Genomic DNA, 11,108 nt, shown 5'->3' on the forward strand with positions numbered 1-11,108 from the left:
TGTGCGTGCGTGCGTATGTGTGTGTGCGCGTGTGCGTGCGTGCGTATGTGTGTGTTTGGATTGTATGTGTGCGTTTGTGTGTATGTGCATGCGTGCGTGTGTACATGATGTCGGTTTTAGCAAATTATGTATTGATTTGTAAACATGAAGTATAACATTTTTAATGTTATTTGCGATTTGTCTTGTTTCTGGTAGTAGCAGAAGTAAAATAAATAGTATATATATAAATGTATTTTGATTGTGGCTACAATGTATCTGTTGCATGTATATACATTTCAATGAATTTCTTGTTTAGTACGTGTGTACTCTGTGATATCATGTAGACTAGTTTGCCAAAGTGAATAAAACGTCTTTTATTCGATATCTACTGCCTCGCAATGAATTCGCGAAATTGATGTCAAGGATTGTTTCTCTGGCAATGTGCAACAAGAATGACAAAAACAACTGGTTATATATTCTCAATAAAACAACGAATATATAGTTCAAGAAAAGTCGCGAGTTACAATATGCTAAACCCGGCATAGAACATCAAGGATTGTTTCTCTGGCAATGTGCAACAAGAATGACAAAAACAACGGGTTATATATTCTCAATAAAACAACGAATATATAATTCAAGAAAAGTCGCGAGTTACAATTTTAAATGTTATTTACGATTTGTCTTGATTCTGGTAGTAGCAGAAGTAAAATAAATAGTATATATATAAATGTATTTTGATTGTGGCTACAATGTATCTGTTGCATGTATATACATTTCAATGAATTTCTTGTTTAGTACGTGTGTACTCTGTGATATCATGTAGACTACTTTGCCAAAGTAAATAAAACGTCTTTTATTCGATATCTACTGCCTCGCAATGAATTCGCAAAATTGTTGTCAAGGATTGTTTCTCTGGCAATGTGCAACAAGAATGACAAAAACAACTGGTTTTATATTCTCAATAAAACAACGAATATATAGTTGAAGAAAAGTTGCGAGTTACAATATGCTAAACCCGGCATAGAACATCAAGGATTGTTTCTCTGGCAATGTGCAACAAGAATTACAAAAACAACTGGTTATATATTCTCAATAAAACAACGAATATATAGTTCAAGAAAAGTCGCGAGTTACAATATGCTAAACCCGGCATAGATCATGCCGTCTTTTATGGCAATTTCCATTGATGACAACACATTGCTAACAATGCCTTAAGGCTAACATCTAGTAACACTAGCGATTTCTATCATAACGAGATTCACTATAGAAGTTTGCTCGGAATTGGCATTGAAGGTGATATTTAGACGAGGAAGGAAATCCGTTAATACAAACTGTCAACAAATCGTTTAAAATTTTAACTCTGATACTTTCAATGTGAATGCTGACTTCATACTGCGTTTTGATACAGGTCAGTAATGAATTAGAAAGTTTGCTATAGTCATGAAAGTCATCTGCTGCATTACATTCAAGAACTGAAACAATATAAATAACGGTATGATTAAAGCGAATAATTTATTGCTCCACAGCGGCAATGTTTTTCATTTATATCTTATTAGGCGTCAGCAAATCCAAGAAAGAACCTACGTTATTACGACTACGTATACTCAAAACAGAACACTGGTCGATCTATAGCGAATGGGCGTGCGTCAACCATAACCACCCACTGCTGGTGAATCATTGAACCTGCGGCCGTCGTTACTGTAGACTGCAATCAACGCGGCACAGCGGGTTCACCATGGGGCGATTTATTATCCGTATGCTATCTCCGCATCTAATATCTCTGGGTGCACTGCTTTGGCTCCTCGACGATCTGCTTGCGGTGGATCGTCTTGGTGGCCATCTCCGGCAGAACGCGGATCATGGCTTCGCGCTTCTTCTCCACTGCGGAAGGCTCGCGGGCGTCGATGCAGGTGAAGCCAGTCTCCTTCAGCTGCTTGCTGACGGATGGCTCCGGATAGTATCCCTGCTGGCAGTCGACGATGGGGACGACGGAGAAGCAGATCTGCGGCGGGAACTGGTCGGTTTCGATGACCATGGTCTTGCGAACGGTTCCGTGTCCTGCGGAGGAGACGGCTGCATGACATTATTCTTTAGACGCACGTGTGTGTTTATAGTCTGTCATCGTTTAATTCACACATAGCAGTTTAGATATTGAGGCAAGTACGCGTAGCTTGGAGCAAATTAGAGTTTAATACGTTGCGGTGTGACAGGTCTTAGGTAGCACGTTAGGATGCACGAGTGATGTGTTATACGATAAACTAGAGTTATTACCAATTATTATATTACTAATAGTATATAATACTCACCAAACAAGGTATCAACTGGCAGCCTGGACTCTTCGAACTCATCTTCCAACTCTGGTCTGATGAAGTCTGGGTTCTCCTACAATGAATCAAAGAATTGATATAAGAACGAGCTTGCATGGATTACTCCTCATAGATCGTCACATGCTACAACCTACTTGGCAACCGCTATTATGTAGTAGCGAGAAGAGCAAATTATTATTGATACAATCGTAGAGCGCGTTTAAATGCCGGCTTTCCTCTCATTGCACAACAGCAATAGGTTATAATTAAATAATATAAATTAATATATATATATAATAATATATAAAATAGATATCGGCGCTGATCTTTATAACGATGCACCCCCCCCCCCCCCCGTCGTACATCTGCGTCGGGGGGGGGGAGGGGAGTCAAAATTGTGCTTCGGGTCAGTGAACGTACGTAGTCGTATGCGTTGGTCGGCCACGAATACTGGATAGATTCATCCTCGCTATCATACGGCCTGACTCCGTACTCGTTGGATCCGATTCCGTAGCCCCTGGTTCCGTAAACGCCGGTCTTGGATTCCCAGGGTCTTTCTCCGTACACGCCGGATTCGGGTTCGTATGTCCTTTCTCCGTAGACACCGGATTCAGGTTCGAAGGTCCTTTCTCCGTAGACGCCGGATTCGGGTTCGAAGGGCCTTTCTCCGTACACACCGGATTCGGGTTCGAAGGTCCTCTCTCCGTACACGCCGGATTCGGGTTCGTAGGCCCTGTTGTAGGCGTTGCCCTGCTCGGTCTCGTACTCGTAGGGCCTGTATGCGCCGTACGACTCGTAGTCTCCGTTCACCTGGCAGCTGTTCGGGATAACGTAGCTCTTGACAAAGTGGTGCAGGTTGGTGTAGATCTCGCGCTTTGGTCCGACCAGCTCGTCCTTCATCTCGCTGTTGAAGTCGCCGCACAGGCCGCACAGCTTGCTTCTGTAGCGGTTGGGCAGCTGCCAAGAGGAGGACGACATTAGTGAGTCACGTCATCACTGATGAGCCAATCGCCGCGGCGATGTCACGAAATTGGAAATTATATTTTTTTATTTTTTCGTTGGCGATGCATTAGCCATAGTTTGTTGAACGTAATTACTCACGAATACGCTGCGCAAAACATTCGTCTTAGGGAAGGGGTCACTTGTCGTTAGAATTGAATTGGCGGCTGCGGGGAAAGTGTTTTAATGTAATGAGTTTCTCCTCACCTCGATCTTGACGCTGGCGCCGTCACTGCTGACGATGAGACCGATCTCCGGGGCCTTGACCGTAACGAGGTTGGCAGCTTCGTACATGACCTTCAGCACAACCTTGCTGCTGGCGTTGGACGGGTCCTTCCTGTTAAACAACAACGGTGTGCGTGTGCGTGTTATTGCTTTCCATAGGTATTTGCATACGTCTTAATTATGGTTTTGCATAGCATTTGCATGCGTCCTATAGCTTTGCATAGCATTTGCATGCGTCCTATAGCTTTGCATAGCATTTGCATGCTTCTTATAGCTTCGCATAACGTTGGCGTGCGTCTTATGGCTTTGCATAGCATTTGCATGCGTCTTATAGCATTGGTTAGTAGCAACGTTGTGGTTTCGCATAGTTTTTCCACGTCGTATGTAGATAGATACTCCGAGCACAATATGTCGCGTACAAAGTATATAAAGTATATCAGCAAAGTATATCAAAGTATAACCGCCAAAGTGAGCTAGTAGTAAAAAACGAACAGAGAAAATAGACGGCGTTCTGCGGTCTTCGCGGCTGCATAGAAAGAGGCGACAGGTAAGGAAGCCTACCTGACAATGTACTCCTCCTGTGCGTTAATGGGCGCTCCGTCAACGATCACCTTAGTAGGGGTCATGATCTCAACAGTCTTGCCCTCGGTCATGATCTTCACAATCTACGACGTTAAAAAGAGGGACACGTAAAGAAGCTGCGATACTATAGTCCTATGCTTGACACTCTCTCTCTCTCTCTGTGTCTGTATCTCTCTCTCTCTCTCTCTCTCTCTCTCTCGCCACTCTCTCTCTCTCCTCTCCTCTCTCACTCTCTCATCTCTCTCTCTCTCTCTGCTTCTTTCTCCTCTCGTCACTCTCTCTCTCACTCTCTCTCTCTCTCTCTCTCTCTCTCCCCTTCTCTCTACGTAGTTGCCTATGTAGCAACAAAAATGACGTTAGATCGGTGGCCTGTGCATGCAGTACTTACCTTCTTGTTGGTGGTCGAGTCCTTGCTGAGAACGACAGTGTATGCGTTGTCACTGCTGCAGTCCTTGGCCAGGATGTGCTCGCACGACTTCAGGGGCAGAGTGTAGTTGACGGCATCAAATGTACGCAGCTGGTTGTTGCTGTACAGCTCGCAGTATGCTGCAACGCGCAACATGCAACATACAACATACATCATACAACATACAACATACAACATACAACATACAACATACAACATAGCCGTTCAAGCAGCAGGTCGCCGGAATAGTATTTAGGGTATATTATTACGGTTCCAGAAAACGGTAAAAAAAACGCCACGTAAATATATTAAACAAATCACTGTCCAGTATAACTTAATGAAAATGTTCTAATGATGAAAAAAACAAATTGTTATTATTAGCAGTACATTTTGCGGCTTGAATGGTTGTGGTTTGTGCTATGGTATTTACCATGGCATTAAGAAAAATAATTGTATTATAGACTTGTATAGATAGTCCTGTATATACATATATTTATATCGTATAGATCGTATAGTAGTAGAGCTAGTATATAGCTTACTATCACCGGTGACCTTCTGGATGTAGTTGGTGAAGACGCTCCTACGGTATGAGAGAGGCTCCAGGGCGAAGGGGAGAGGCAGGCGCAGGTAGGAAACCTTCTGCTGTGGGCTCTCAATGATCACGTCGACCTGACGGTTGTTGGGGTACAGCTTGGTGATGAACTATGAAGTCAAAAATAGTGAGCGTAAGGATCATTACGGTCATACGATGATCAACTATAGAGTAAACTCATAGGTGAAAATAATGAGCGTAAGGATAATTACTGTGAAATGTAGTCTAGCTAATAAATCACATTTACGTTTCGGAGCATCAATTTATACATAAATAGTTCCACAAGTAACATCTATAAATATTCGTTTTATTATCAAGTTAATTTAAGGTTAAAGTCAAGTTGAAGCTTCTAACTTCAAACCGTTCGTGTACGCAACGCTAAATTTCTGCCAAACACGTTTTTTTAATCTCATATATATATATATATATAGTTCTGTCTGCCCAGTAAGATATGTAGACGCGCCTTGATCTGTCCTGGAGTGTATCTCGGGGCAGATCTAAAGGTGACTTCATGCTCTCCAATGTAGCTCCACAGTTTGCCCATCGTGTACAGGTGGTACTTGTACATGTATTCAGCCAGGTACTCTGGAATCTGTAAACATATTAAACAATATGACATGATTTTATAGATATATAAACATATTTATTTTGTTTTACATAATGCCACGTTAGTAGCAGGAATGTGTGCGAAGCCAGTCGGTATATCAACGGTGTCATCTACATAGTAGTATTGTAGCACAGCTCCCCCCGGTTCATCGGGATACGTCTGGAACCGAGCAAATATTTGTCCCGATTAAGCGGTGGTCCCGATTAAGCGGTGAAACCATAACAACGTGCGTAAGGTTGGTTTATAAAAAACACATGTCGTTTAAGCGATGCGCCCGTATATCCGAGGCCGGCTAAAACTCGGAACTATACGTAGTGGTGGACATTTCGCGATTTCAGTAGAAGGAAGAAGGAAGGTCCAGTTCGGATGTGAACTGGTGGTGCTCTCACCTCCTCATAGTTGCGCACGATGAATGTCATCTGTCTCAGCTCGGTGAAGCTCTCTGACGCACGCCACTGCCTCGGGGTGCGCTCAGTCTCGTAGATCTCCCTCAGTCTCTCCGGCTCGTATTCGAGCTGCTCCGCTGTCTTCTCAGACGTGAACTACACCGAGAACAAGCAACGAAGTGCATTAGCATAGGTTCTAGAGAAATTAGCGATAGTTTCGGTGAAAATTTTATGATATTTTATCTCGTTTGTGAAACCGCAGAAGAAATCATTGTGGTTCCACATTACTCCCATAGTTATTCTACGTGTAAACCGACGTAATGTATAGTAGATAGAAAGATACATAGTGTAAGGGAGGTTCATTGTACCATGATCTGGACGGCCTTCTTTGCCTGTTGTCTGTGGCTCCACTCAATGTTGAGTTCACCCTCTACGTTTCCTAGCATTCCGGTAAGCTCTGACAGTGGTCTGCGGATGGACACGTCAATCTCAGGGAAGAGAACGCGTCCGTTCACGTTGAACTGTAACAAAGGTCGGTAAAGATATTAATATCAATAGAAGAGTAACAAGTTGAAAATCCGTTTTTACGTTTCCGTAACATATCGCAATAAATGCTCGAAATCGTGTCGAAATCTCGCCACATATATGGCGTGATGTTATATAATATATAAACATATTAAACAATAAAAATATGTAAAATGGAATCGTGCGTATACGATAACTTACGATGTATTCCTGTCCGGTAACTTCCAAGCTTACGTACTGCTTCTTGAAGTATTCAGAGTACTGGTAGCTGAGCAGAGCTTCGTGGAACACCTGCGATGTAATAGGCAAAGTGCTCTAGCCAAACACGTAATATTTATACGTATGCTCTATAATACCACTAAGCAGCAAGCATAACGAGCTCTCTTCAGTGCTTTCTTCAGGGCAACGATATTTTTTTTTAATATGCACTGAATAACACGCTATACGCTTACAACCCTGGTAACCCTGTGTCCAACCAACCCAAATAAGTAAGACCATCTTCAAAGTGCGCAACGCGCTAGCTGCTGCTGTAAGTCTTACTGAACGACAACCTGTTACTACATACAACTACGACTACATATTACAACCAACCTGATCGCCTTGACTCTTGACGGCAGCGTATATGGCATAGGTGTATGGCTGCTCAGACATGATGGGGCTCGGGCTGTGGATGGACCAGCGGGAGGTCTGCACTCTCGGGATGTTGGCTGCGTTGTTGGTGAGCTTCAGAACGAACTGAACCTGTTAAATCGATAAAGGGTAATGATCATGATAAACGTAAGAGACACATTCTTGTATCGACTGCGTCTCGAGACATACATTATAGATTGTATACTAGTCTATCATGGACTGGATTATACATTAGTTAGACAGTCGATTACACATTGGTGCAATGAGAAGGTTGTCATGTTCGTAGCGATACCTGGCGAGGGGTGATGGGCCTGGTGCGGATGGCCAAAAGCTGGTATCCATTGAATGGCATGTGTGGTGCTCCGGGCAAGGGCATGTTCAGCCTCGCTGCGTAGAGGGCACGCTTTCCGAAGGCTGGGCAATCTGTCTCATAGGTGTACTGCAAAGAAAGAAGGGAAAATTATGAAACAGATGTATAAAATTGTAATGAAACACCGACACACACAAATATATATATATATATATATATATATATATTATATATATACTATATATTATATATTACTTACTATATTATATATATATATATTTATTTAATGTGCAACACCTCAATATGTACCGAGCTCAAATAATAACAGTACAATATAATATCCTTCGCCCCCTCTCCTTCCCGCCATTATTAACAACATTTTGTTGAGTAGGGCACATAAGAGGCAGGAGCCGGTAAGAGGAAGAAGGATGAGAGAACGACAGAGAGTTAGATGGAGGGATGGAGTGGAGGCGGAGATGAGAAGGTTGGGAGTAACCGAGGACGATACGGCCGATCGAGGGAGGTGGAGATAAATCATCAACAGGGAAGTCTGCCCCTAGCTGACGTCTAAGCGTGGACCATCCGCGAGAGACTACGACAAAGAAGAAGAAGAAGTTTAGTAGGACACACATATTTACCTCGTACGGAATGCTGCTCTCCTCTCCGGTGATCAGCTCTTCTTGGTAGTAGCTGGGACCGCTCACGTAGGCGTGGCGGGACACGAAGCTGGTGAATGGGGTGCGGATAAAGTAGGTGACTGGCTTTACCTCAAACTTCGCTACTTCCAACTCGGTGGTCTGTGCGAAGAAAGAGTCAACGATGGTCACAATACTGGCATGCAGATGCAATCGTGTTCTACTCATGTTGTTGAATACACGAGTAAGCGTTTGATATTTAATATTATTAATACATATAATATTATTAATTATATATTGTGATAAGCACACAAGAGAAGACCACCGACGGTCCCTGGTTTCTCGCCCTCTCTCTCACGCGCTCTCTCTCTCTCTCTCTTTTTTTCCCTCTCGCTCTCTCTCTCTCTCTCTCTCTTTCTCTCTCTCTCGCTCTCTCTCTCGCCCTCTCTCGCTCGCTCTCTCTCTCTCTCTCTCTCTCTCTCTCTCTCTCTCTCTCTCTCTCGCCCTCTCTCGCTCTCTCTCTCTCTCTCTCTCTCTCTCTCTCTCTCTCTCTCTCTCTCACTGTCTCTTTTCCTCTCGCTCTCTCTCTCTCTTTCTCATTGTCTCTTTCTCTCTCGCGCTCGCTCTCTCTCCACACACTCCCTCTCTCCCTCTCTCACTCCCTCCTCCGCCTCTCCCCCCCTCTCTCTCTCTCTCTCTCTCTATGTCTATCCATCTATCTATTTATCTATCTATCTATCTATCTATTTATCTATCTATCTATCTATCTATCTATACTATCTATCTATCTATCTATCTATCTATCTATCTATCTATCTATCTATCTATCTATCTATCTATCTATCTATTATCTATCTAACTCTCCCTCTCACTATCTCTCTCACTGTCTCTCTCCTCTCACTATCTCTCTCACTGTCTCCCCCCCCTCTCTATCCACATACGCACCTCGACGGGCTCCATATCGACTGTCAGCTGCTTGGTGGCGATGTCGATGTTAACGCTGCCACGGATCGGTTTCTCAACAGCGAGCTGAGCGGTGATGCCAGCGCCTGCGCTGAAGGTGGCCAGCTTGACTGTCATGTTTCCGACGATGTCAACGATGACCCTGTAGGAATTAATGAGAACGTATTTATTTATTTATTTATTCATTTATTTATTTATTTATTAATAATAATATTGTTAAATTTAAATGTTCAATTAATTAATTTCATTTATTTATAATATTGCGATATTTATTTTTATTTTTTTTATTTAAATATGGTACATTGGTAGAAGATTTATCAACGTGAGTCCATTACGGTATTACGGTAATGTGTGGGTACTGCGTATAGCAAGGTGGTGGGCGTCTGCAGGAAAAATATTGCGACAATGCAAGTATGAGGCGTGATTTTATAGCACGATAGTCGAGGTTACATATATACTTTAACTGTGTCGGCATATTTTGATTATTCGCACAAGTTGCTATAGTGCCGTGATCAGAAACTGGTGGGCATTGACAGAAAATATATTATTGCGACAATGCGAATATGCTATAGCTGCTCGACTAGTCTACGCTAGAGTACGCTAGATGGCGCTGAAGCGCGCACTGACCTTGGGACGATGTCCGCGGTCAGTGTCAGAGAGTTTGGAATGTTGAGGCGCTGGGTCTGGTACAGAGCCGGCTCGAAGGAACCTCTCACGACGCCCTTGTTGGTGATGACCTTGACTCCACACAGGTGCAGCTGTAAGGGCAGACCGGCGTGTGTCGGCACGATGGTGCGAGCCATGACGAGTGGCTGAATCTTGGTGAATGTGAGATCGTATCCCTCGCGCAGCTTCCTCTCAATGTTGGGCAGGCTGACCATGCCTGAAGGAGAAAAGAAAGCATGGAGGACGAACGTATTATTACGTTGAAGAATATCAACGTCTTGATCGAACGTCAAGGATGGTCTGCTACTATTTTTTCCCATATCCAATTTTCGAACGCTTTTAAGTAGTGAAAGCATATTCGCTAATTACGAAAGCGCGTGTGCTTCCACCGTGATCTCTGAACGATGAACATATTTCGCTTCTTCGCAAATATTCGTTCTCGGTTTCGTGTTTAGATTTGTACATACTTAGATGCATACTGCGTTTTATATTATACAGAGGAATATATGAGCGAGGCGCGTGAGGCAGCATCCTTATTTATGATCTAATTATTAGATTATATATTATATATCTGGTTTAATATATATATATATAGTTATATTTATTATTAAATTATATTTTTTGTCTATCTATGCTCTTAATTACACCCCTTATGGAATAAAAATGGGCAACAGCGCCACTGAATCAAAACGGGATTATAATAAGACGGATACTATCTCCGTCTCTCTCCTATGTTGCTATATCTACCTTCGTTCATGATTCCGCGGACGATGTCGGCTCCGTACAGGTCTACGAAGGTGATCTCTCTGCCGAAGACCTTCAGGTTGGCGTAGATGCTTGGCTCGTCACTCTCCCGGTTAACGATGTTCATCTGTAGGGAGGAGGAGTTATGCGTTATGAATATATCGTCTATAGCACTGTTGTAATTATCGTTGTAATTATTATTGTATTGATTATTGTAATTATCGTTGTAATAAACACATTGTGATTATCGTTGTAATTATTATTGTATTGATTATTGTAATTATCGTTGTAATAAACACATTGTGATTATCGTTGTAATTATTATTGTATTAATTATTGTAATTATCGTTGTAATAAACACATTGTAATTATCGTTGTAATTATTATTGTATTAATTATTGTAATTATCGTTGTAATAAACCCATTGTAATTATCATTGTAATTATCGTTGTATTAATTATTGTAATTATCGTTGTAATAAACCCATTGTAATTATCATTGTAATTATCGTTGTATTAATTACATTGTAATTATCGTTGTAATTATTATTGTA

General features: G+C 42.3%; 1 protein-coding gene across 1 annotated transcript; it reads right to left on the bottom strand.

Moving 5' to 3' along the window:
* Positions 1 to 927: 927 nt before the first annotated feature.
* LOC106806980 lies at positions 928 to 10,682 on the bottom strand. The gene is made up of 17 exons (XM_014809177.1): positions 10,559 to 10,682; positions 9,773 to 10,028; positions 9,128 to 9,287; positions 8,186 to 8,344; positions 7,530 to 7,676; positions 7,199 to 7,348; positions 6,809 to 6,898; positions 6,451 to 6,603; positions 6,086 to 6,238; positions 5,553 to 5,681; positions 5,037 to 5,199; positions 4,480 to 4,637; positions 4,071 to 4,174; positions 3,492 to 3,621; positions 2,706 to 3,242; positions 2,286 to 2,361; positions 928 to 2,037 (listed from the first exon to the last, which is right to left on the bottom strand). The coding sequence occupies exons 1-17, from the start codon at positions 10,680 to 10,682 to the stop codon at positions 1,751 to 1,753; spliced, it is 2,976 nt and encodes a 991-aa protein (XP_014664663.1). The 3' UTR covers positions 928 to 1,750.
* Positions 10,683 to 11,108: the final 426 nt, after the last annotated feature.

The sequence above is a fragment of the Priapulus caudatus genome, unplaced genomic scaffold, assembly GCF_000485595.1.
Source record: "Priapulus caudatus unplaced genomic scaffold, Priapulus_caudatus-5.0.1 Scaffold10, whole genome shotgun sequence".
Taxonomy (NCBI): Eukaryota; Metazoa; Priapulida; class Priapulimorpha; order Priapulimorphida; family Priapulidae; genus Priapulus; species Priapulus caudatus.